The sequence below is a fragment of the Lissotriton vulgaris genome, chromosome 1_1 (assembly GCF_964263255.1).
Source record: "Lissotriton vulgaris chromosome 1_1, aLisVul1.2, whole genome shotgun sequence".
NCBI classification, from domain to species: domain Eukaryota; kingdom Metazoa; phylum Chordata; class Amphibia; order Caudata; family Salamandridae; genus Lissotriton; species Lissotriton vulgaris.
The window spans coordinates 459,982,076-460,009,650 of NC_141685.1; the positions used below are offsets into that span (position 1 = coordinate 459,982,076).

At 40.8% G+C, this 27,575-nt stretch overlaps 1 protein-coding gene across 1 annotated transcript in view; it reads left to right on the top strand.

Moving 5' to 3' along the window:
• Nucleotides 1-27,575, top strand: part of LEPR (leptin receptor) — a 422,515-nt gene that overhangs the window by 94,594 nt on the left and 300,346 nt on the right. Inside the window, exon 4 of the mRNA XM_086925355.1 lies at nt 25,001-25,285. Coding sequence (XP_086781481.1) covers nt 25,001-25,285 — 285 coding nt within the window. The remainder of the gene's footprint in view (nt 1-25,000; nt 25,286-27,575) is intronic.

Sequence of the window (27,575 nt, forward strand, 5' to 3'; positions counted from 1 at the left end):
CAGCCCTACCCTGGCCCTCCCTTCCAAAGGTTGAAAGGCCAGTGTGAGTCATCCACTCCGCAAGAAAGCTCAGTGGGTTAGTCAGTCAGGTGCTGAAATCTGCCTGAAGTTTGGTGGGGCTGACTCGCCTGTCCATCATTTGGAGGTTGGTAAAAGCAGTACCATTGCTTTTGTTATGAGTGAAGCACAGTAGTTAGTACGCTATAAACACACAACACTAGAAGTAAATACTGGATGTACCAAAATCTTTTGTAGGTTCTGCAGTCTCACCACAGGCAATTAGCAGGCAGCGCGAATTGTAAAGCAGCTCAGTGAGCTAGTGCACCGGCCGCGCTCATGAGAGCTCGAGCCCCTAAATCTCTACTGGGATCAAGTAGATGAGTCAGACGCATAACATTTTTGTTAGCCGCCCCAATACTAGACTTTGATGGGTTTAAAATTCTACAGTACAATTCTTTTGTCCCCTTGTGCTGAAAGGGCTTCAGCTCCCCTCCCCGCCTCCCCCGCGTCGTGTGTTTCAGCTTCCCCGGACACACACACAGCCGCACCCGAGAGAGCACTTCACAGGTCTATGAAAGACCATCTACTTATTCAGGAAGCTTTGTTTTGTTTTCACGCCTAATTAGCGCCCCACCATCTCCACTCTGCCGATTGATTTAAGAATTAGCACCCATCCCCCGAAATTTTGTCTTAAAAATACCCTCCCCCCACACCGAAATTTGGCTCTAGTTGCATCTGGCTGTATATAATGATTGCTAGTCGTGTGTTTCTGTACCGTATTTCTTTTTTTGGGCAGTTTTATATGCGCAAACTCGACTTTAGAGGCTTTAGAATGCTTTCCATGAGTACCTGTTTCATTACAGACAGGACAGATTAATTTTGTGTAGGCACAGTGAAATTAACTTTTTTGCCCAGAATCACATGATGTTGAGCCGCTGCGGAGACCCAAACCCGGTTCCCCAGCCCAGTATCAAAGTCGGCAGATCTGGCCGTTACAGTTTCTTAGACGCTCACAACGATGTTGATGTAAACACAAGAGGACTTCCTTACAGAGAGGAACAGGGAGACGTTTTGACATGTCTGTGCAACTGGAGTCGCGGTGAGTGTTCTCCATACACAGACTGGCTCGTGAATATCTTTGCCTTAGTCCCACAGGGTTTTCAAGTCACCCTCCGCGACACACTTAATATGATGCCTACTCTTTTTTACCTTTATGTCTCTAAGACTAAGGGTGTTGCTCAGAAATCTGTCATAAAAAAATGCGTCTGATAAACTGTGTGTGCTTGAGTTCACTCTCGACAAACGGCTTAATTTGAAGAGGTGTTGGACTTTTATATAATTCACAAAAACAACTGTTACCATTAAATCTTGTAAATGAAAATCCTCATGCATAAATGGCGCAGTAGTTCCTATGAACGAGTGATATTTTTTGTGTTCTGGAAAAAAAAATTCTCTTCATTAATTGCTATTTTCTGTGTACAGTTCTCTTTCACTTCCCTTTTCTTGTGACTGTTTTCTTTTACTTCTCAAGCAGTCCCCTTTATCCGTGTAGACAGCTGCTTTTTTTTTAAACTTCCGGGGTATGTCTCCTTATTTCTACGCCTGTCACTATTTTACTGCCATAGGCAGGTCAGTTTATCCCGCATAAAGCTGTTCTATTACTTCAGTTATGTCCCCTAGGCAGGCCCCATTACTGCTGTGTATATCTCTTTTTTTTTAACTTCAAAATAGGGCCCCTTATGCCTTTCTGCACGTTTTTTTTCTAGGTCCACTTATTTCTGTGCACATGTCTCTTTTCCCAGTAGGTCCGCACAATACCACTACTTACATTCAGTTGTGTGACTGTGTCATTATGTGCAGTGCTGAGATACAGTAAAAGTCTACAAAGCGTTTATAAAAACATATGTGCTTATGCTGAAGATTTGTAAGCCCACACTTATATTGTTACAAGCAAAGCTATATGTTTCAGAATGTGATTTGCTTTTGGGAAAAAGTTCAGGACTGGCGGAAGATATCGCTTGTAACTTTGTGTCCTGCTGGAGTACTGCAAACTATACAGACTTCACAATATGGTACCATAGCATAAGGTGTTCGTGACTTCTAAACCCTTAGCACTACGCATACTTGTTTTTTTCAGCCTGTATTTATTTTGAAAGTAAAACAACACGTTCCATAATGGTGTTGCCTATGAAGCCAGATCAGACAACAAGTGTCTCTCAAGACAAAAGGCAACAGAGTGGCAAACAGAGTCACAAAGTAGTTGTGACATACATCAGGAGGTTTTACACGCAGCACATAAGTAAAGCCTGGCTATATTCATACATCCATCGACTAAAGAACACTAACTTTTCTAGCTTTAAAAAATCAGAATTGGCTCAGCTGCCTACACATTACATGTAGTGATTTGAGATATTTGGAAGCAAATCTAAAATGTGGCTGACGCTGATCCTTTGATAATATCATCGCAATCTCTGGACCATAATATTCTTAAGGGAAATGATAATTTAGAAGAAGATAAGGGTGATGTCTCAATAGCTACCAGCATTGACTTGGAACTCTGCGGTCGATATGTAGATAAGATATCTTTATCCCATCTAGCGGCTAATAAAACTCCTAGTGGAGAAACACCATCTGGTCTGCTACTATATAGCAGTACGCCCTCCATTAAATCTACAGATAATCTTTCTCCGCAGAGTGCTGTACAATCTCCGCAATTTAATTTATCGGGGATTTGCCCCCTTACATCATCTAGCTACCCAAAAAATGATAAACCTATTTCTGAGTCACTCATAGCCCTTGAGCAAATTCTGTCTTCCATATTACTTTTAATGGGTAAATTTGCCGTAAACTCTGATTGTATTTTGTCTTCGGTTACTGAGATATTGCAGGCACTGTTGGCACAAAATGTGAAAAATGCTGAAAATGTGATTAACCCTCTCATTACTTCTGCTAACCCTGTTCTTGTTGTCCAAAAAGAGGTTGATAACACTACTGAGGTGAAGGGAAATGCCCCTTTGGGATTAACTATAGAGGCGGATATCCATAAGTCCCCTAATCAATCCGCCTCATCTCCCTTGCTTCTGAGAACAGAACCAGTGCTGGTTGAGCAGGAAGAAAAAGTGATCGAAGAGCTACAAACAGGGGGTCATGATCTTTTTCCTATTTTTGTACAAGATAAAAAGGAGCCAGAAGGTCCCTCGGGGACTCCCAGAGCTGCTAAAGTAAAATCAAGAGGGAAAAATAGGAAACTGATACGTAAATATAAAAAGAAAAGACCCAGACAAATTATTTTTCAAAAACATACAATATCTGAAACGCCCGCTCTTATAGAAAGAGGGTATAGCCCACCTTCAGATATCCCTGATAAGGTGGAAGTGGAAGGTATCATAAATGATGTTAGTGGGAGTACCCCGGTTGAAGCAACTGTGAAGAGGGTGGTTTCATGTCCTCTAGTCAATGCTCCTGCTCCCCAATCTATAAGTACCGATGATAATATACATTTGCCGATAGTAACAAGAGTATTTAATCCAACTGCACCTATCTTTCGGCCTCAGACGGAGGTAGTTAGGAATGCAATACCTCAATTAGGAAAAAGCCCTATTTTACATGTAGATACTCTCTCATTGGACTTTCTCCCATTATTTGATTCTGATCTAAAAATGAATAGATCTTGGCTACTCAATTGCTTTAATGAGATAGAAAGCTTAAAGTTGGTTTTAACAAATGACATTGATTTAGTTCTCCCAATAAGATCTATAAATGGGCAACGAATAAGGGTAAAGTTTTACTCTAAAATAATTGCTAATTTAGTTCTTCAACAAGCCGAAGCCTTTCAATGTAGAGGAATTGACGTGCTACCTTTAGTTAATAATAATTTGTGTCTTTCCTTTACCGAAAGAAATTCAAAGTTGACCTCTGGACAGGATGATTTTCCTATGTGTAATAATGACCTAAAAATTTGGCTCTCCAGAGGTAAACGAATGGTTTCCCAGGTACTTCCATTACCTGGTAGCACAGATAATCCTCTAACTGAAGACACTTCGATGTGGAACTGGTTACCAGGAGTTCTCTCAAATACCACCTCGAGAAACCCTCGACCATTTTCGCATCTTTAACACCTGTTTAAAAATTGTCTCTTGGAATGCCGCTGGCTTGTCTAATTGCCCTGAGAAATTTGATTTTCTTCTCTCCTTGAATGCGGATGTGGTATGTATCCAGGAAACATGGTGTAAAACTCTCCCATATGGAGGGAATGATTACTTCGTCCTAGAGGCCGCGGCGACTCCATCTAAAAAAGGCCATGCTAAAGGCGGAATTGCCTGTTTGTTATCAAATGCATTACAATGGCAATTCTCACATTATAAGGACGAGAGTAATCTATTCCAATCCATAACCATTTCTAACCTGGACTCCGTTGCTCAACGGTCCTCGCTTATAATACTAAATGCCTACATTCCTCCAGAAGATAATTTTACGATAGTTTTAAAACGTATGTTTTCCTATGTAAAACAACTACTAGAGGTGGATCACCCCCCATACTTACTATTGGTGGGGGACTTAAATTGTAAAGTGTCTAATACTTCTTTAGACATGTTTAGAAATAAAGTAAAGGAAGAAGCATATAATATACCCCAAGCCCTCCTGCCCAATAAAATAAAAACTAATAAAAGAGGCAAGATTCTTCTCGGGGAACTCAGTTCCCTGGAGGGAATTATTATAAATGGCAGGATGCCTTCAGATACCCCGGCTAATTATACACATGGTTCAATTAGGGGAGAATCTATTTTGGACTATGTAATAACAGACTTTGACACGTTCTCTTTTCTTAAAGATTTAGTGATCTCTCATACCCCCCTGAGTGACCATAAAATTATCAACTTAACTGTCTCATTAATACCCCCTGAAACTAACCTCTGGTCCTTAAAGAATAGAGGTTTTTCTATTAATTGTCACACAGATAGATGTTATTGGGGATTTATTAATAGCAAGGATGTACAAAACATCCTTACCCAATTACTAACTGAGCTTGACTACTGGCAAGGTAGGGAATTCCTGTTTCTCGAAAACCTCATTAAAAAAGTCACCGCAATGGCTAGGATTACAGGAAATCACAAAAAGAAATATTTTTCTCCTAGTCCTTTATTAAGGTTAAATAATGAGATCAATAAACTTGTTAGGAAGCAATACCTTAATAGATCAGGGGAGAATGAGTCTCAGTTAGCTCTACTAAAAAGAAGGAGGGTAAGATTGAGATCCAAGTTAAAAAGAGACAAAGAAGATATTTTATGGATCAAGTTAAGAGAGGCATCAACTTGTAAAAATTCTAGAGAGTTCTGGTCCATAATAAGGCAAGGATGTGGATCCGTAAAAACGTCCACTCCTATAGTTATTACTGAAGATGTCTGGACCCAATTTGTGACCACCTTATATGCGCCTAATGGTGCAGGGGGGGACTCATGGGTTCCAGGGCTTAATAGTGATTTCAAAATGGAACTCCCCACTGAGCAATCCATAGCTACCGTAATAAAGAGCATGCGCTCTTCCGGGGCTATGGGACCTGACGAATTGCCCATGTCTATAATCCAGCAAGACGTAACTACTTGGAGCAGGATTCTTCTTCCAGTATTTCTGGCGTGTTTTAAAACTCAAACAGTCCCCGACTCTTGGCGGGGAAGTATCCTGATCCCAATTTTTAAAAAAGGAGATCGGGATAATCCCTCTAATTATCGTCTAATAGTTTTATTAGACTCAATAGGGAACATTTTTGCTAAACTTTTATTAGTGTCAATAACAGATTGGGCAAATTTAAATAATATCATACCTAAGGAACAGACAGGATTTCGAAAAGAGCATGGAACTTTAGATAATTTAACATTGCTACAGGTAATTATGGATAAATATGCTCGTGTCCGTGGTGGTGGCGTATACGTAGCATTTATAGATTTCTCCACAGCGTTCGACAGGGTGGACCGTCCGACGTTGTGGCGAAAGTTGTCGGCATTGGGTATGCCGAGACACCTATTGGATTTAGTTAAGTCTCTACACTTGAACACATGGTGTAAGGTGTTACAAGGCGGTGAAAGGGGTCTCTCTCAATCTATCCCCTCCCGGAACGGATTAAAACAAGGGTGTATATTGGCACCCATATTGTTTTCCCTGTATATGGCCGATTTACCAACTACTGTTGCAGTTTGTGAGGGATTAGCCCCGAAAATTGGAGGGACAGCTATATCAATTCTAATGTATGCGGACAACATACTTGTTCTAGATCTGACCCCGAAAGGTCTTGCTAATCGTCTTCATGCATTGAATCAATTTGCTGATGCACATTATATGAAAATTATTAGCTCTAAAAGTAAAATCATGTGCATCTTTGGAAAGAAGAAGTGTAGATCTAGTAGCTACAATTGGACAATTAACGGAGAAAAACTTGAGGTAGTTAAATCCTACATGTTTCTAGGCAAAATAATATCTGCTAATCTTAGTGAGAAGCCCCACATCGAACATAGTTCTCGAAAAGCAATGGCCCATGGTAGGGGATTATGTTCTTTATATAAAGCGACAGGGAAGAGGCATTTCTCCCTATGCTTGGATGTATTCCGAGCGAAGATTCCGGCAACCCTCCTTTATGGAATGGAATTAGTGGATCTGAAACAATGGGGTTTCATGCAAAAAATGGAAGGAAAGGTACTAAGGAAAATCTCCTCATTTAACTCAGCCTGCTCTACATCTTCTTGCAGGCTGGAATTCGGACTTCGAAGTTGTTGGGCTCAGGGGTTAGCTGCCCTCGTAAGATGGGTAGCCTGCTTGGCTAGAGGTAAACCGGGCACCTTACGAGAAATCTTAAAAAAGGAATTATTGGGCAACTTTAATGAGTTCTCGCAGCTGGTAAAGAATTTTAGAAAAGCGGTTTCGCTGCTTGAACTAGATGAAAGCACGTTATTCTTGCTTTCTCCACTAGAGTTAAAGCTGAAGTTAAAAAGTATGTCCTGGGAACTTTGCTATAAGTTGGATATACTTGCCCAACAGAAGTATAAAGAAAGGGAAGCCCTGGTTGTAACCTATACACCAAAATTAGCCCAACAATATTTAATTTGGAATATTCCTCATGGTGTCCGTAGATTATGGTACCTTTTACGTCATAACTTGCTTCCACTTAATACACTCTTAGCAAAATGGTATGGAGTTTCTCCTTTATGCAATTTATGTAATAATGCTGTTCAAGACCTTAACCATGTATTGTTTATTTGTCCGGTATTGTGCCTTATGCGCCAAAAATGGATAAAACCAATCTGTTTACAATTGGGAATTGTGAATGTAAAAATGTTTTGCCATGCACTTTATTGCCCCCCTAACGAAATGTTCTGTTCTAGAATTTTTAAATATTTTAAAGAGTTTTTAGACATATATTAATGTGTTTCTGGGAGAAGATGATGATTGCATTACTTGCAGATAATTAGTGGTTATTCCTGTTGTCGTATGTAGCTTTTATGTATTATTGCTATGTTAATACGTATGTATTTTTTATGTGGCCCTCAATGAGAGCCAAATCATAATAAACTAACTAACTAACTAAAATGTACCAATGATGACTGTATACTGTCGGCCAAGATCCCTAATGCCAGATTCAGAACTTTTAAAAGAATTGTGTAATCCTGGGTACATCACTTTTGTTCCACACATTCTAGTTTGTACATTTAGGAAATTAAAATAAGTGACAACCAATTGAATCTATTATTTTCGTGATTATATCTTCCCACCCACCTCCCCATTACATCATGGCGTAGGTACTCTGGTTAAAACCAGGGCCCAGACTCAATGTCTTATGTGTGTCTAATGGAAAAGGACAAAGATGCAGTAAATTAGCTAAGTTAAGTGTGTTATGTCTTTCACACTGGCAAGAGAAAATGCTTCTACAAAGGTCAGTGAGGAAGGAAGGCCTGAGTCCTTCAGCTTCTCATAAGACTTTTTTTCTTTTGATATTTTTAGTTTTGGGACCCGCTCAGCATGTCCGGAGCTGGGAAACGGCGAAGCATGTGCACAAAAAGTTAACTTTGTACTGAGAAGATGAGGGCAAAGTAGCCGCTGCAGCAGGAACAATCTAGAATGTACCTGTGTTTATGTTTTTAATCACCTCAACCTGCATGCAAAGATAAACACACATCTATTAATGGATAAAGACACAGAGATACAGAGGATTTCCCATGCATGCTGTTTTACAATCCACAAAAATAAGGGCATTTGTTAGATCCGCAGAATGTGTATGCGTGTTTGTGTTTTATAATATTTGAAAGAGTGTGAGTGGATACAAGGCCGTTGTTGCTGGGGTATTTGAAATAAGTTTTGAATTTCTCTGTGCCCCTTCTGTTGGTCCAATACCCCTCCCCCCAAGCACCCGCTTTGACACTGGACCACCCTAGTACCCAGGACATCTGCGCGTCCTCTGGGCGATGGACACCTAGAGCTTGACAGATCCAGGCTGCTGGAAATCATGGCCTCCAGGCCTTTTAATCAGACCCTCGCCTGCATTGTATTGTAGAATTGCTGTAGTGCTCTCCTACATCTTGTAGAGGCCCCAAGGTGCTTTCTGGTGGGTCAAGTAAGTAGCTACTCTGTTGTGTGTGACCGCAAGGGTTGGTAGAGGTGCTTGCTGTAGGCAGACCCTACTGAGGCCCTAATCTACAGTTGAGCTTTAATTTTGGGGGGTAGGGACCCCATGCAGTAATAATATTACTGCAATCGAGAAGTAAATTGAGAATACAGGAGGAAATAAATTTGGTAAAACATGCAGAACAGACATCAATTGAGTAGGGCAGCCTATTTGTGCACACAAAGGGCCTCTCCTTGCCCCCTGCCCTTCTCATGTGCCCTGGTCTGAACTCAGCCATAGTTTGCTGAAGCCCTTATTTGATGGTCAATGTTGAGAGGGCCTTTTCACAGATAAAAGTTTACATGGGAAGGAAGGAGCGAGCACGCAAGACCGAAGACTCACTGAGGAAGTATTGTATGGTGTACTACAATAAGTTTAATTTGTAATAAATGTATTTGACCCTCATATACACTGTACGTTTAATGTCGATATACCATGCTCTATCAGTGCAGCAACGGTCCATAAACACCGGAAAAACACTGTTTCTGTTGTTTTTTATGGTGCGGAAATGTGTAACCACTGATAATCACTGTTTTTTTAAGGTATTGATATCACTGGAAAACACTGAAAAAACCCCACCAGAATTTACCAAAAATAGAAACTGAAAACAGGAAAGCCTACTTATATGTAAAAATATGGTAGTTTAATTCTTTGGAAATACTTTTAAATCCAAAGTCGAATTTTCATATAATTTCAATTTAAAAGCATCTTGCAAAGTGCACACTAAAGTGCCTCAAAGCTTCTGGGCCTCTGAACGTACATGCTCTATCATATAATAGGGACTTACAAGTAGTTTGCCAACGACAATGGTAATTACATCTAATTACCATATGCCTTTATAATCAGAGCACTGTCCATGGGCCTGGTTAGCAGAGCACAGGGCATAGTCAGAGTCAGTTACTACTGGTATCAGTCAAAAAATGGTGGTGATCAGGTCAAAAAAGAATACTTTCTCACAGCTATTGAAATTCACTAATTCTGGTTAACAGCATAATCCATAACTCGCCATTCAAACCATAACTCACACTCTAAATGCAAGCCTCATGAAGCACTTGCTCTTCATGAAACAGCTACACTTGCAAATATTGTATATCATCTTCCAGATGAGATTGCATATATCACATCCCTTACCACCATGACAGAGATGACTATGAATTAAGTAGAATTTATCGTTTATGTGCTCTCTTTTGAATATATTTTGAGTTTAGGTGTTGTTATTTATATAAATTACTATTGTGAAGTCATAATCATTGCATTTGGTTTGGGAGTTATGGTTTGCAATACTGTTATGTTCCTAACCATAACATGCATGTTTCAGTTTTTTTTTCAGTTTAAATTCATAGCCTTAACATCACTTTAACTCTGTTTTTTAAGCAACTGTCTGATATTTTGTTCTACATACCTTAAGGTGTTATAAATTAAGCTAACCATAACGCTGTGTTAACCTTTGTTATTCATAGTGATTTGTTTATCATATACCATATCAATGAATCCCCTATGCCAATCTTTTGCATGACATTTGGCAGAAGTTTAGCATGTTTAGTATTCTGTTACTATGTCGAGCTTTATGCAGATCAATCAAGGGGAATCAAAGTCATATGGGGTAGGTTCCAAACATCTTAGATTTGCTAATAGCTTTTTTTACCTTATCAAAGATGTGCCAAGTTTTGGCACACTCTTGTCATGTTTAGGTTACTCTTGATATATTGAGTTTCAGCCAAATCCATCAAGAAGAGGCAAAGTTAAGGAGGGTTGGTTAAAAAAGTGTTAATTTGCTAATAACTTTTATTTTTTATTGCAAAGCTAAATTCTTGAAAACTACTGAACACATTAACACAAAGCCAAGCACTGGCACTTCCCTGAGTAATGTTTTACTTTCATGACATTCTGTAGAAGAGCAAAGATTCCTATTGGACCTAAAATGGGAAATGCTGATTGTTTGACCACCTGCCAGGTTTGCAGGAAACTCAAAATATCATGAGTAAGTTAAATATTGTTAAGTGTGTGTCAAGTATTATGCAGATCGTTAAAACTGCACATGTGTTATTAACAAATACATTATAACCACCCCTCAATATAACTTTAGCCTCCCTTATTGGATCTGCATGAAACCTTAGATTCCTCCTTTGAACTTAAGGTTTTAGCATACTGCCACATTTCATGCAGACTCATAAAAGAGTACCAAGTTAATAGCACATAAAATCGTTTTTGCGTCCGCCCCTTTCAAATTTTCTTCCTCTTGAAATATCTGCACAAAACCTGTCACACCCATAGAGTACTAAAAATGCCAAATGTCTGCCAATTTTCATGTGGATTCTAATGAGCTCACAGTTATTAAAAAATTAACACTTTTATTGTCGGCTTTTTAAATGTCCACCCCCAATGACTACTCAGAAATTTGAAAATACTAGGAGTAAGGAAAAGATGCTAAGTATCTGCCAAATTTAGGTCAAATTCATCAAAGAGCGCCAAGGTTATAGGAAAATCATAAATACACCTTTCCAATTGTCAAAATAGTTCTAAAATGTAACTTCTTCATGCCTAGACCGGAAAACATTTCAAACGTAATTTCTATTTACACTGAAATAAGCAAAGTCACTTCCTTGGCGAAGGTCTAAATTGAAGTATAATTCTGTTGAACCATTTTTTCTATATTGAGGAGCAAAGAATCCAATAGGATGTAAAATAAGGAATATCACATTTGGGAACCCAGATGTTTTTGACTCCAGCGTGATGAATCTACACAAAAGCTACCAAAAGGTATCCAACTTTCATAGACTTTTTTTGGAACGTTTCAGGTTGATTTGTTGAACGTCACGGACGTCATTAGGAAACCAAAACATGCATTTTCAATGGAAAATCTGCCCATAACATTTTTCTGTGATATCAGCTTTAACCAAGTTTCTTTACTCCAGCATTGTATTGTGCTTGTGCGTGCTATATATAGAATAATCCAATAAATTACAATGATCATGGTATCACCCCTCTGTGGGCTCACACTTCATTATCTTCTGCCTTTACCACATTGCTTATTAAAGCTTCTTCTGTACACTCTCTCTTATAAATTAAGGTCTCCAATACATGATAAACTAACTAATTTACTTCTTTAATTAGATGCATGGAAGTGATTTTCATTTACAGCAGAATACATCATGGTGTTGAACTGGTTTTAGAGTCCTACACTTGCACATCAATGTAGGTTGCTCTCAGTGGGTTGGAGCAAAGCAGTCATTGCATAGCTGATAAAATAAATTAGCTTGAAAAGCCAATTGACTGTAAGCCATGCACTGCTCATTCGTCTATTGGACATGTCTTTTATAATGTAAATAGTTCATATGTGATCTGTGAAAAGCAGTGATTCTATTCCACAACAAAATAGTTGCCTTTGGCAATGCTTTTCTTGATTTGTTTTAAGTACTGTGACCCCCCGAGTGTGTCACTCTGACTCCAAACATCTGTGTCGCCATTCCGTAATGTCCTCAAAAAATGAATGTCCTTCTTTGTTGATCTTTTCTGTTAGTTCCTCCTTTTTTATTTCAGTACCTTTCTTCTTCCTCAGAATGGAATTCTCTATGACATATTACACTAATCTCTGCTCACTGCCAGTATCGGACCACTCCAGAAAACAGTCCTGGGCATCAAAATGAATGTGGCCCCCATAAGTGAAAACAAGTGGCCCAAGTTTGCAAATTGGGGCAGTTTTGAACTTGTAGAGACACACTGTTTAAGTATTTTAGGAGATTCGGAAGACTTAATGCATTTGAGCTTGCTGCAGGCTATGTCAGGGAAATCTTCAGAAAAACCGGCCCACCAGACCATAAAACAGGCCCTCAAAACAGTCAAAAAACTGGCCCGCGAACAAACCTGTCAGACTAGTCTCTCGGGCACTGCCTGATTGCTCTGTAAGCCAGTCCGACCCTGCTCCATTTCTATGTTGTGCATTCATCCTCACCTTCTTCTTCACATTTTGAGGAATATGTGTGGTTTGGTTGAACAGTAGCTAGTCCATAAAATAGTGTGACTTCTGTCCTCCTAAAATCACAGATCCCCCACCACTTTTAGTTTCCAAAAATGGTGCTTCATCTGGCTCTGCTACCAGAAAAAACTGGATCAGGTGTCCCGTAAGCTAAATGACTATCAGGTCACAATGGAGGTAACCCACCCGATTTATGCAGGGCAATCATCCTCCATGATCCTTCCTTCTGCTGTAAGAGTTTGCTTTAAAAAAAGAGATTTCCAACAGAAAATTGGCATTTGCAAAGCATTCAGCTTCACTTAGAGTGCATTTGGCACACCAGCGAAGGCCTCCACCTAAGCAGTGACCTGGCGTGTCACCATCCGAAATATGAATGAGCCCCTTTCTCATCTTCTGGTGCAAGCAGCTTGCTAACCCCAATCTTTAAAAGCAAGAATGCTCCTTCATGTTGCTTTTAAATATATTTTAATTTCTTGGTTTGTGGCTGTAAAAGGAACATAATGCAAGAGTTAAAAGTGACACATCATGTAGAAATTGAGAAAAGGCTTTCGGGACAAAGATTGCATTGCTTACCGATGGTGCCTAGACCATGCATTATTCATAATACCAAAGTAGGAAAAAATGCTTGTTTTTATGAGTTCATGTAGGATTTGGAAAGCAAGAACCATGCTACAGATCTCTCCATGCGGGAGGGACCTATGCTGGTGATGTGCGCAGCACACATAATAAAGAGTGAGAGTGTACATTTGCCATTATAGAGTAGTGGCTTATAAGAACACAGGACTGCACTGTAAGCATGGGAAAGATAGTAGGGAAGGTGATCAGGTGGGTGACAATGAGAAGAATGGGGGAATAGCATTGAGTCCGTTTCTGGGGGCTGCATTTATGGGGTCTGCCACTGATACAAAAGTGTGATGAGATGCTGCTTGGAGATGTAGGGTTTGAGTCCTTTCCTCAAGAGGAGGAGGCAGGGGAGGCTTGGTGGACTTCAGCTAATGGTCAATACACTCAGGTTTTAGCAAAATAATACAATAAAAAGGAGGTCAAGATATCATTTTAATAGCAGCTGAAACTCAATGAAATCAACATTTAGACAAATGCTCTTAATTATTATTACATTAATGAAACTTACTCCATGCAAAGAGTCCACTATTTCAATTTGTTCACTCAGAATCGTGGCTTTTATGGCAGCACACCTTCATCCCTCTTTGATTACAAAAGCAAAATTAAAACTGTTATTGAAAAAATATTTAAGGCATTGGTTACCAAGAGAAATTGTATGCCTTACGACTGACTTGTGCCTGTAAGTAATAGGACAAACATAGGTTAAAAACCTAGAGGAAGTAAAAAACCGTCATATACCAGTAAAGTAACAGAGTGTATGTTTAGGGTTATGTGCATAGATTATTTACTCTTCTTGTTTTGGCTCCTTTTTCCTAGGGTTGTGCCTGGGGAGTAGCTAGGGAAATACCGTACAAATGTGGCACAAACCCACTAAAGTGGGTCTGTTTTGAAATTTTTATTAGCATACACAAATGTGTTTCCCTTATTTTCTGCACATTTAAATACAACAGGTAGGTCCAGGCTTAACCGCTGCAGAAAGTAAGTGACAGCACATCAGTCACCCCATTTTGCTAGTGGGGGTGAAAGGAAAAAGGGGATGTTAGGAAAAATATTTCCATGAGAGAGAAGAAAGGATTTCCAAAGTTCATTTGAAAAAATATCAAATTACCTAACCCTATCTTGTTTCAATTTGCTAATCCAGGATATGAAAATATTTTGAGAGTTTCCCATGGTCCTCTTGGTTTCTTCTTTTAACTCCATTTATCCCAAACTTTTCAGACACCAAAAACCTATGATTTGAACATCTCCCTTTTTTTAAACTATTTTTAATATAGATACAAGGAGAACTCAATCATAATATAGGATTGTACATTTAAGCACAACAAAATATGCAAATAAAATACTGTAACAATAAGACAAAGTAGAAGGAAAACCCATGACAAAGGTTAATTGGATAACAATGTAAATAAAAAATAAAATAGTAAGTTACACAAATAAACATTAATGTTAAGAAGACCTAAGATAGACTTGTGAACAAAGGCTATTGAAAGGGGGTACTCTGAACATATAAATATGAACCCGAGATTTATGCAAGGCATAATACTTTGAATGCATCTCTCACTTGAGCAACCCTAGTACACCAAGTGGCGGCTCCTCTGCTAAGGCAGAGGAGCTTCGCCACACTGCTTTTAAGCAGTGTAACTGAAGGAAAAATAAAATGATAATAACTCAATGTTATTTTCATATTATTTGTTCCTGCTGCTTTGTGGCTGGGCGGGCAGGGCTGCTCTTCTCTTAGAACAGGACGGGGAGGAGTAGTTCAAATTGCCCACTCCAAGTGCGCATGGTGCTTTGGTCAGCCCCGTCGGGCCTTCCAAACAGTCATGCGCACTTTGCATGTTCTCCACACAGGCTGCATTCCAGCCTGGGTGGAGAGCATGCCCAGGCCCCCAGTCCCCATCTCAGTGCTGAACCAATGTGCTCAGACCAATCACAACAGTGCATTTCAGCGTTGTGATTGGTCAGGGGAGCTTGGGTGCTCCCTGCTTCCTGTTCCAGCTCATGGAGGAGAGATGAAGAGACGTGGCGATAAGGTAAGTTTTACATTTTGTACATTTCCCTTCCCCCTCACCCCCACCACCTGCCCCGATCCATGCCGGCCACCACTGAGTACACCAATTTAGCAACAAACAACTGGGAGCGTGTGGCTAGTGGCTCACACTCCTCTTCAGCCACTTCAGTATTCTGTTTGATGGTGGCTACAATGCTCGATAATGGGGAAGCTATCTGTTGTTCCTACTGCGTCCATCAAGATGCCTGTAGTCTAAGGTTCTTCTTCATTGCCGCTAGAGTCTCTTTACCTTTCCTTAGCTCCTGATATGCCTGCTGAATATATCAATAAAGGAGTGCAGGATATACTTTATTTGCATGTATGTTCTATATAGACTTGCAAGAAATTCAGACGGGTATACTACCAAAATGTGGAGTCCTAAAAATAGTGCAACAAAAATAATATGAAGGTAAGTATATATAGGTAAGCATAGGTTTAGTAAATGTAATTTCATATATGTACCTTTGTGAAAAATATGTCTTCACAGTCGGCTAGAGTATTTGGTGGCCGCTCCTACTTGACCCCGTTTGCACTGCAGTGGCTGTATGCGTTCTGATCGTTTCTATTTTCAACTTTGTGCTCATCACTGTTGTATTTTTATACTGTACTCGAGTCTCGCGCCCATCTATTAAAACTTTTTTCATACTGCTAACATTATTTACAACATCGCTTACCTGCGCTCCCCATATTGTGGTGCAGAAGGAGTGCTTCCCCTGCCCCGTTCCACCACGGCTTGTTGTGCCGATTGTGTGTAGGGCAGGCAGTCATCTTGGGATAAGTCCCGGACCCCGGCTTGACTGGTGGCAGCGCTCTAGCTGGGAGAGGGAGGGTCTCTCATACATTGTCGTGTATCAAGAGGGAGAGAGAGGACCAGAAACCTAGTCCAAATCCCCGAGTTTATATGAAGTAAATCAAAAGAAGGAGGGGTTTTTTTTAACCAAAAATAATTAATTTTAGTTCAAAGGACTCAAGTTTGCTTTGTCAGGGGTTAGTGGCACCTTGTGAGTGTGCTCATGAAGCCCTCACCCACCAAACCTAGTTGGTGGCATGCTTCATCATTGGGCCCACCCAGTGACACCTAGCGTGTCCCGGGTGTGCTTTGATGCCTGATTACAGCGGAGCAGGTATGTCGCTGAGTGTGCGGTGAAGAGTGTTATGAAAATGGGATTAAAACGGCTTGGCCGTGGTCCCAGTACCCGGAGGTAAATTAGACTTTAATACCTGGGCCACCGTCAGCGGTTAAAAATAAGGCTGTGGGATGTTGGAGGCGAGTTACGACCTCCTACATCCTTAGTGGGTCAACATGTTTCAGCCAGTGCCTTATGGATATTCTGGCTTTCTTCAGGACGGATTAAAATGATGTGTGTGTGATTAAAACTAGTGGGTGTGTAATTCAGACTATGTGTTTACACGCCCTAAAGTGTTTTTTACCGGTTCTGCGAAGGAGGCACTACAGGTCTAAAGCAGGCTCTGCCCAGTAATTCTGGCCAACCCTTGCCACTTCACAACCTTGAAGCAGAGTATTGCTTAAACTAGCGTGTTTTTGAGAAGGGAATCCCCCTCTCACACATAGAAAAACACTTTAGGGCATGTAAACACATAGTCTGAATTACACACCCACTAGTTTTAATCACACACACATAATTTTAATCCGTCCTGAAGAAAGCCAGAATATCCATAAGGCACTGCCTGAAACATGTTGACCCACTAAGGATGTAGGAGGTCGTAACTCGCCTCTAACATCCCACAGCCTTATTTTTAACCACTGACGGTGGCCCAGGTATTAAAGTCTAATTTACCTCCGGGCACTGGGACCACGGCCATGCCATTTTAATCTCATTTTCATAACACTCTTCACCGCACACTCAGCGACATACCTGCTCCGCTGTAATCAGGCGTCGAAGCACACCCGGGACACGCTAGGTGTCACTGGGTGGGCCCAATGATGAAGCATGCCACCAACTAGGTTGGTGGGTGAGGGCTTCATGAGCACACTCACAAGGTGCCACTAACCCCTGACAAAGCATACTTGAGTCCTTTGAACTAAAATTAATTATTTTTGGTTAAAAAAAACCCTCCTTTTATTTAAGCTAGTCTTCTTTTGATTTACTTCTCTCATACTTTGCACATGCCATCCCGGATGCACAGTGGACACGTGCAGTGGTCGCGCCGCTGGCGCGCCAAAGGCTTGCCAATGGCAAGCCCGTCTGCGCCCGTCCGTGCCCCGGGTGCGACTAGCGCAGCCTTGCTGCCCAATTTTCCTCCGAGCTGTCGGGAGGCAAGGGGTGTATAATCGTGAGGAGATTATGGTATTAAACGGTGTGGAATGCAGGGGTGCTACGGGGTGGGAAGTTCTTGATAGTTCTTCCAGAGTGTGCCCCTCCTGTAAATTCTGCTTTCAGCAATCAACTACGGCTGTTCCCACCTCCCAAGTTAGAAATAAGATCATGATTTCAGTGGCACTTATAAATGCCCGGTCCATGGTCAAACATGCTGCCAATATTTTTGAACTTCTGTCGGATGGCCGACTTGATATTCTATTCATCACTGAGACATGGTTAAATAACTCCTGTGACCCGGTGATTGAGCTTCCCATTCCTAGAGGGTTTAAAATTGTTCAGGCTGATCGCTAACCGGGAGATGGGGGGTCAGCAGTGGTGTTCAGGGACATCTGGTCCTTCTCTAGTGGGGTGTCGGAAGAACTGGGTGAGGGTGAGGTTTTACATTTCTCTCTCACTCTCTCCCCCCACTTTACGCTGGGAGGCACGTTGATATATCGTCCCCCTGGTCCACCTGGGGCCTTCCTCAATGTTCTGGAGGATGTTATTATGCCACGTGCCCTGCGCTTTCCTAAGTTCTTACTACTAGGGGACTTTAATGTTCACCTGGACGCTTATGAAGCTCCTGATTCAAAAAGTCTGCTTGATTTTTTTAATTTAGCTCAGCTAACTCAATGGGTTAAGATGCCTACACACTCAGGGGGCTAACTACTGGACCTAGTCTGCTCCAATTTTGACTTAGACTTATCAGATCTAGAATTTTTTACCTGGTTTGATCACCATCTGATTAGGTTTTCCTGGTCTCTAGTGAAGCCCTCTTGTTCCTTTGCTCTTTCCCCTGGCATCCGTCCTCAGAAGATCGGTCTCCCAGCTCTCTCCGACGCTCTACTTCAGGGCCGTCCAACATTGGGCTCGGAGGCAGTGCTTCGCTTTAACTTCTGGATTGGCCTTGGGGTTAGTTCTCCTGCTAAACCTGTTGCCAGTACTAAAAAGCGCTCTTCTCCCTCAAAGCCCTGGTTTTTGAATGCTTTGAAAGAACTGAAGCTGCTGGAGGCGCGTATATTGTCCCCTGGCCAAGGTGGCTCTCTGTGCTGCCCAGAGGGAATATTACTCTGCTATCAGGATGGCTAAAAGCAACTACTATGCTGGTAGGATAACTAAGGCCAACAACAACAGCATGGACATTTTTGCCATCGTTTAAAGCTTTCTCTCCCCCTGTGCCGAGCAATGGACCCTGCCTTCCTCGGAGCAGTGGTGTGAGGACCTGTCTTCCTTTTTTGTTGACAAAATAGCTAGGATTCAGGATAGTCTGCACACTTCTTCTTTCAATCAGAGGAACGCTTCCTTGACATCTCCACTGCCCCTCAGCCAGCCCCTGCCAACTTGTTTAGGGAATTTTCACCGCCAGCCGAGTCTGACATCCTAGCGGTTCCGAAATTCCTGAAGTCCGGGTCCCCCTGTCCAGCTCGTGTTTTAGGAGGGGTGGCTGAGGTGGTCAGCCCTGAGAATACTGAGATCATCAATCTCTCCCTTCAGACGGCTACCTTCCCTACTTGCTGGAAGCAGGCCAAACTTCTACCACTTCTCAAAAAATTGGGGCTAGATCCATTGCTCCCATCTAATTACCGACCCATTTTTCTCCTGCCTGTGCTGGCAAATGTTTGTGAGAAGGTGGCATTTCGCCAGCTGGAGGCCCTTGTGTAGGCATCAAATGCTTTGCACCCTGCTCAATCTGGGTTTCGGGCTGCTTACAGCACTGAAGCAGCGCTGGTCGAAATGTCCGAGGCTATCAGGAAGTGCCTAGACGGAGGCGGCAGGGCGGCCCTGATTTTGTTGGACACAGTGTCCCATCAACTCCTTCTTACCCGATTGTCATCCATCGGTATCATCGGCCCTGCGTTGGAGTGGTTATCATCCTTCCTGGATAATCGGACTCAGCAGGTGTGGATGCCCCCCTATTCATCCTCAGCCAGGATACTCTCCACTGGGGTGCCTCAGGGGTCCACCTTAAGCCTTCTGCTGTTTAACATTTACCTTACCCCACAGATCTCCTTGGCCGAGGAATTGGGTGCAAAAATTATAGCCCTCGCAGATGACACCCAGCTACTATTTACTTGGCCGGGCTCGGATCTAGATACTACAACTGTCCAGACCTGTCTTTCATCGGTCTTCCGCTGGCTTGCACTTGCCCAACTTAAGTGTAACGAAGAAAAAATGGAAATTCTCCTCTATGGACAGTTTCCTGTCAACTTTAGAGAATTGCTGTGGCCTCCCAATGTGCCTTACCCTAACTCTGTGGGAAATCCGGCAAAAAAATTGGGGGTGTGGTTCGGGGAAAATTTAAAGTTTGATAACCACATTAAGAAATTAACTGGTGTCTGCTGTCGGCACCCTCAAAGCTCTCCGAAGATTCTTTCCACTGCTTCCGAGGGAGGCCAAAGAAATGGTAGAGCATGCCCTCATCCTCTCTCGTCTCAATTACGCCAATGCTTTGTTCATTGGTATTCCGGCCTATCTTGTCAGGCACCTCCAGATTATACAGAATGCTGTGGTTAGACTTCTATTTAACATCTCGCTGAGGTCTAATGTCTGGCATCATCTGCGTAATCTACACTGGCTCCCAGTGGCCCAACGGGTGCTGTTCAAGACCCTTAATGTTTCCTACAGGGCCATCCACGGGCAAGGGCCACTGTACTTGAGGAGACGTTTCACCCTGTATACGGCAAACCGCCCCCTCCGTTCTGCTATCCTAAAGCTTTTAAAAGTTTGGTGCACATCTCCATCATCATGAATCATAACAGAGCCGTGCATCGTACTTATTTATTTTTATTTAAAAAAAATCCTGAAGCAGGATTTTCTATTTAAATATAAAAAAGATAATGCTCTCCTCACCTTGGGAGTCCTTTCCCATGGCGAGAAGAGCGTTTCGCATTTTTCAGCCCCCCTTGCTGCCAGGCTTTTCCTGATGTGACAGGTGGTGAGAACTGACCTCTGGTGGTGACAGGCAGTGATAACTGACCTCTAATTCCACCCATCTAAATAAGTTAGGTGAAATTAAAGATCTGTCTCCGATGGCCCTTAATCTGTATGGCCATCGGAAGGGTTTCATCATGATAGAGGCAGAGTAGTGTACACCAAGAATAAACCTAAGGTCCACCCACATTTAAATTTAGCGGGTGGACAACAGTCTTAGCGGTATGGAGACTGTCTCCATTGCAACAGAGTATCCATACCACCAAGATTTAAATCACGCCAATAATCATTTAATTGCCATGCTACGTTGTTTATGTATTTGTGGATTGTTGCCTCAATCTCTGTTTCCAGTGAGGGAAGCTCTCTCCATTTGGTGTTCATTGCAAGCATGCTACCTCATATTTGTACACTGGGGCCGAATGTGCATTGGTGAATTCACCCATTCATTAACACCTTAGCAGCGTCGAACGTTCAGCGCCCAGTTCTGAACGTTCCAATAACGGGTGCAGGTCCTTCGACCAACGGTCGTGCGCAGCACTGGCAAGGTAGTGCTCGCGACGACCGTTGGCCGACGACAGCACTTAAAGGGTTAAACATGGACATTACATTTTCAGTGACTGTTGTCAATTTCAATTTTTTTCTCCTTCAGATGAAAAAAGGTTGTACGACTTTTCTAGTTCATAAATCTTTGAGAGCCTGACTGGTTTCTCAAAAGTCTGATTCAATGAAATTGTATTTTATTGGATTATAAGACAGATTGTCAATTGATCAAAAACACCTCTATTGCACAGCTCCAACACCGATAAAAAGGGGCAGGAAATGAGTGAAACAGTTTGACGTTAAAGGGTTTATATCAGTATAATTTCACAGAATCACTTGCCCAGTAAGAATAAATGATACCTCCCACGCAGTTGCATAAGGTCACCCAAGGTTCACAGATGTATTTCATTTGTAATACAGAACAGCATGTCTCGTCCAGCTCTGCATCATCCAAGTACATGGTTTACTTGAACATTACTCATTGAATATGTCAGCACATTTTAAATAGGAAAAAGTGCAGAGTGCAGTTTCCAGATTCTGGGGATGGGGGTACGTCATATTCTTCTAAGGTGTCCAATGTGAACAGAAAGAGACCATTCCCTATTGTTTCAGTGTATGTAGTATCACATGGATGAATACATGGGTTCTTCTTTTGGGTAGCCTATATATTTGCATTGGAACACTAGAAACATATCATTTGAAGGTAGCTCTAGATGTAAAGCGGTTTCCTGATAGCTGGTTGCCAAGCTGCCTTCAAAGGAGCAATGGGGACTTCTTTGAAGGCATTGTAAGTTTGCTGAGCAGCCACCTTGGGCCATGCGGCCACTCAGCAAACATTTTTGTTGTTCAAAAACAACCTTCTGGAATGGGAGTTTAATAAAAACAAACTAGTAATTCCCCTAACAATCTTGGATCCAATATTGGCGCCGTTGATGGACCATGATGCTCTGTTCACCTGTAAATAGAGCGGAACATTTGGTGGACAGGGGCTCCACCACGTTTGTTGTGGAGTACCCTGTCCGCCAGTCTCTAAATGACCCCCCAAAGTACTGAGATATCCAAACCACATAAGCTGACCATATAAGACTGTTTTCCCACTAAAGTTTAAATTTAATGTACTGAAAAGATAAATAACCTCATTATATTGGAAAATGTACTGTTAGCCCCCTAAACCTCAATTTATGCCAATGCAAAATGACATCCATTTGGTATGAAAGATTAGTGAATAATATGGTCAATTTAAGTCTTCTAATTTTCTGACCACAAAGAACACCAGTGTCTAATGATGTACTCTACTGTGTGCAATTAACTTTTATTTCAAATGGTGATTCTTAATTAGGAGATTTTCTTTTTGCTTTTATTACTTATAATAGGTAAGGTTATTGTGAAGAGGCAGTGATTAAAAGCCTGGAAAAAGAACTGAAGGAAAGCAATGTGTAAAAAGGATTGTTTGCAGAGGATATGTTCCTCACACGTGCCAATTAAAGGTTTCGATGTAATGCATGGACTACATATATGTGAAAGAAACAGGTGCACACAACTTGAATGTGATGTTATTGACTGAAAAAAGTAACATACCTTTTTTTATATGTGCAATACTTTGATGTCGTTGTGCTGCACTATAATAGTTCAAACATAGTAGCTTAGACTTTATATGAGCGGAACTGCTTTCTGCTAAACTCAATGCCAACTCCTCAATTCAGAAAAATCTATTAGTTAATACTAACTATAGCAAATTCCATATAATAATGTTCCTGTTTATCTCTTTTGTACTTCCATTAGCTTGCATAAACCGCAAAGAATCTATGCCAAAGCACTGTCCCATTTTATTAAATTGAATAAAAAATTTACAAAAAGCAACAAAACTGATGAAAAAATTAATGGGCTATTACTGTTTGCTTAAAGGATTTATTTTCATATATAATCTCATGCCTCCTTAAAATTGGAGAACTGTGAAATCGTTGTTGGATTTCTATGCTTCTCATTCATCTCCAGGTTGTCAAACCTATGTTTAGGTAGTCAATGATGCATCTTATGGATTTGACCTCACACAAATGTGTCATGGATGGTAGTTGCAGCATGGGTCTGGAAAAGCAGTTATTTATTTGCCAGCTTCATCTTGCCAATTCCCTGATTTTAGTGTATAAGAAATTCTCTGTATGTCAGCTTTTATACTCATTTCACTAATAATAGGTGATCATTGTCAGCTAGAAAAACAGATTTCTACACTGTTATAAATTGGGTTGCTGGTTGACTAGGGTGTGAGCCGTAGTCAAGCAACATCCACAATCCCCTGCAGGGTGAATCAAAAAAGTCACTTGATTTACCTGTGCTTAACCCTGGGTAGCTTAGCACAAAAAGCACACAGGCTTAACTTAGAATCAATGAGTATTTATGCCACACACAAACAGCACAAAAGTGAAACCAAAACACAAGCAAAATCCCAAAACAATTTAGAAACATTGAGTGGGTTTTACTAAATTATCTGACACCAAAAATGACAAAAATCCAATCAATAGAACCGGAGTTATGAATTTTCAAAATATGTAGAAACACATTCAATAAGCCAACTAGGATTCAAGCCCTGTCTGGGTTTTCCATGTTTCAACAACAAAAATGGCGGAAACTTTGTTGTACAAAGAGGAGTATAATGATATGGCCAAATTAACTTCGCAATATGTTCTTTGCATCAATTTTTCATCTAATGGCCAATTGAATACCTTCAATTAGAGTTTTATTGAATGTTTCCACAAGACCTTTCATATTTGGTAAATATTGAAATGTGTGTTCATGCTTAATACCTAAACTAGAAACATAATTCTATAATTTTACCATAAACATCACACCATTGTCACAAGTAATACCATCAGGAAAACCTTCCCTTCTGAAACATTCTTGGATAAATGACAAAACTTCAACAGTGTTAGCTTTCGATATCCACTTCAGTTCCTCCCATTTAGAGAAATAATCAATGCATACTAAAATATACAACTTCCCTTCTTCAATGCCTTCAAAATGTTCCAACAAATCCATGGCCATATCTTTCTATGGTTCATCTGGCAACACATTCCTGATCTGATCCAAGCTCTGGGTTTTCAAAACTCTGTATGCATTTTGACATCAAAAACAGTTGTTTAACAAACTGAGGGCTGATTAGGATGGCAGTTGGACTTTCATCCGACCGCCACCCTTTCGCAAATGGGACCGCCCAACAAGCTTTCTCGCCAGAGGTATTAGGATGCGACTGCCACCACATCTCAATAGACAGCTCATCTTTAAGTTTCCAAAATGCTTGTAGCTCTTTAAACAAATGCTTTCCCAAAGGCCAACCTTACACAATAAATTCCCTTACAAAATTTAAAATGTCATCACTAGAAGATGCAAAAAGCCACTATTCTTTGGGCAATGGCAGATGGAGTCCTCAATGTCTACCTAGAATTAGTTTGCTGTAACATGGGCCTTCACCTCAAGCCTCATTTGGTGTCAATCTGTGTGCCACGCTAAGTTTAAAAGTGAACTTATATCATGGGTTTCTCGCAAATTGCATGCAAGATTTTTTGTTGCATATGCAGTTTGTCCAGTTAAAATTGTGCAAGGAACAATTACGGTATGGGTAAAATCATTCAGTAAAAAATGGTCTGAAATACCATTTCTGCCAGTTATGGTTAGTTATCAAAATCGAGGACAAAAACGGACTGGCCACTTTGTAGTAGAGTTGTTTACTCGCACTGTGTTTGCACCTGATTTGCACACAGCACTATGAATGAGGCTATTAGTATATCCTGCACTGACATATATCTGTTAATACCATACTGTAAAGTGACTCGCAATGCAATTAGATCTACTTATAGTATTTTTCTATATGCATTATTATTTTTATAACAGTTGTTATTTTTTTCTTTTAACAGAAGTTGTGTATTTTCCCCAGAAAATCCTGACAAGTGTTGGCTCCAGTGCTTCATTTTATTGTACCTACAATAAGAAGAACGCATCTTCTAAAACTTTAACCTGGTGGCTGAACCTAGCGGAGAAAGTTCCAGAACAACAATATACATTCATCAATGAGAAAGTAGGGAAAGTAACTCTTCTCAACATGAATGCAACGAAAACAAAAGGAAAATTCCCATTCGATGCCCTGTACTGCTGCCACGATGACGAATGCCACCACAGCTATGCGCAAATATATGTGATAGGTAAAAAGACGCTCAATTCAATGTAATAATACTTTTTACAGTTGTTTTAACAACACAGTGCTGAAAGAGAGGCAATGCTTTTAATGTATGAACAATAAGGACCTGATAAACAAACATTTTTGTAAGCAGGCATTCATCACTCCTGCCTGATTTATGAATTATTCCTGAATTTCAGGAGTTGGTTGCACTTACTAAAAAGTATTTTGTGAATCAGAAGATGACGTATTATCAGAAACCAAGTACTACAGGTAGCAGTGCTGGCTTTTGATGGAATTACCTTCACTTTACAGAATAACTTCACTAGGAAGAGGATGAACCTCATATTATTCTTGATAGGGATGATGCCACCGGGAATCATGTCAATGTGAATGAGTTAAAAAGGGTCCTTCCCAATGCCATTGTGAAGAAGATGTTTTAGATTGACCATTGGGTGTGCAGTTTGGGCTACGCTTTCCAGTGCTGTAGTAGGAACACTGACTGAGTGGGACTGGGCAACAAAATCCCTCTGTAGTGTGATGTTTTCAAAGGCTACTATCTAGATTGTGGCAGAATATTTTGCACCAGGGGATAGGATCTGTGCCCTCCTCTAATGTTTGGGTGATCCTTAACATTCTGACCCTGTGCACCTACCGAAGTTTGCATGGTAGGCTTGACGTGAAACAATGGACTCCCTGAGACCAAGGGAGGGGGCCATGAGGACTTAATATCAGCTCAGAGCTGGCAGGCATCCCCTAAACCCAACTGCCAACATGACTCATTATCTGGAACTGGGTCAAGCACTACAACAGGATTTCAGCAAGGCAAAAAATAGGATGTGAGCCGAGGTTGAGGTGGGAGTTACGCCATGTAAGTGGTAGAATGCTCTGTCACTCACCTCTTGTAATTAGCAACTGATCCAGCGGCCCTACAGAAAATCTGTCTCAATAATACTACCCAACATCATGATACTCACCATTAATCATAAACTCTTCACAAGGCCCATAAAAGACTGTGACAAATATTGGCCAACTGAATCATGTGACCTAATTAATCGGAACTATTCACAAACTATTTACACTTTATATACAGCTGCAGTTTTTCATTATCATATTTATAAAAATGGAAACATTTAATTAAGTCACCTAGGTAATGGATCAACTGATGGGAACTAGACTCAGAATAAACAAGACCAGCTTGTCATTTCAAAATCTATTTTATTAACTTTATTTTCAAATAAACAGCATTTTTAGTAAAGAAAATCTTTTATTAGCAATTTGAAAGCATCTTTATATTAAGTAAAGGCACATTCGTCTGTCATTTCAAAATGGATCAGCATGAGAAGTATTTTAGCAGTAACGGTCTCATTCCCTAAAATCTAATTCCCTGTCTTAACTTATTAAACCTAAAGGAAAAGTCGTTAGTTCTGTTATCCTTGCGTGAGTCAAAATTCCAACAGCATCTCACGCCCTTCAGGATTCAGGAACAAGCCAACAGCCCTCCTCCCAAGGGGCCAAGTTTTATACCTTTTCTCTATCTAAAACTAACTAAAAGAATACTTTTTCTTTGACATTCAGCGTTTTGATTGGCTGACAGCCGTCAGTCCATGTGAGCTCATTGCCTTTTCAATTCAAAATCGTGCCTTACTAAAACGTCTTTGTCTTTAGTCCACAAGCAACATTAGCTTCCGAGGATTTTGCAACATCTTATTAAATAACAGTTCGCTGCTTCCTCAGCATGGCTGTTCTGCCGCTTTCTGTCCTTGGAGTTAAACAACACAGAGCACATCTTGCACAGTTCCATTTGTTTACTGATGAACAAAATGTGACAAACTTTTCCATTCTTTAACCACTTGGCTGCTAAGGCAATATTTTTCTTTTCATTGATTTTCCATTGAAATCAATGGAAAGTCCATGACGAGTTACCCTTGTCATTAGCGGCGAAGAGGTTAACTGTGCTCGGCTCATCACGACAGGATTCTAAACACCCATTTAAAAAGCTAGGCCTCAGGCCTCTTTCTTGATAACTAGTATGCAAAGAAACACAAAACATTAATTAATTTGAGTAATGAAAATCATTCTGTTACCCACCCCCTTTGCTAATGTTAACCCATTAGTTTATGTTACCTAGCTTTAAGCACATTTAAGCAGCATTTATAAAAACCTTCTTCACATGGGCCTCAGGATTCTCCACGAGCCTTTGCCACATAAAAGACACGACTTAGACAAAAGCACATTTAAAAATAAGCACATGCCATTATTTAAACAGCCGCAGTTAATGCATCAAAGCCTAGCTGTGGAGGTGATGCATGGAC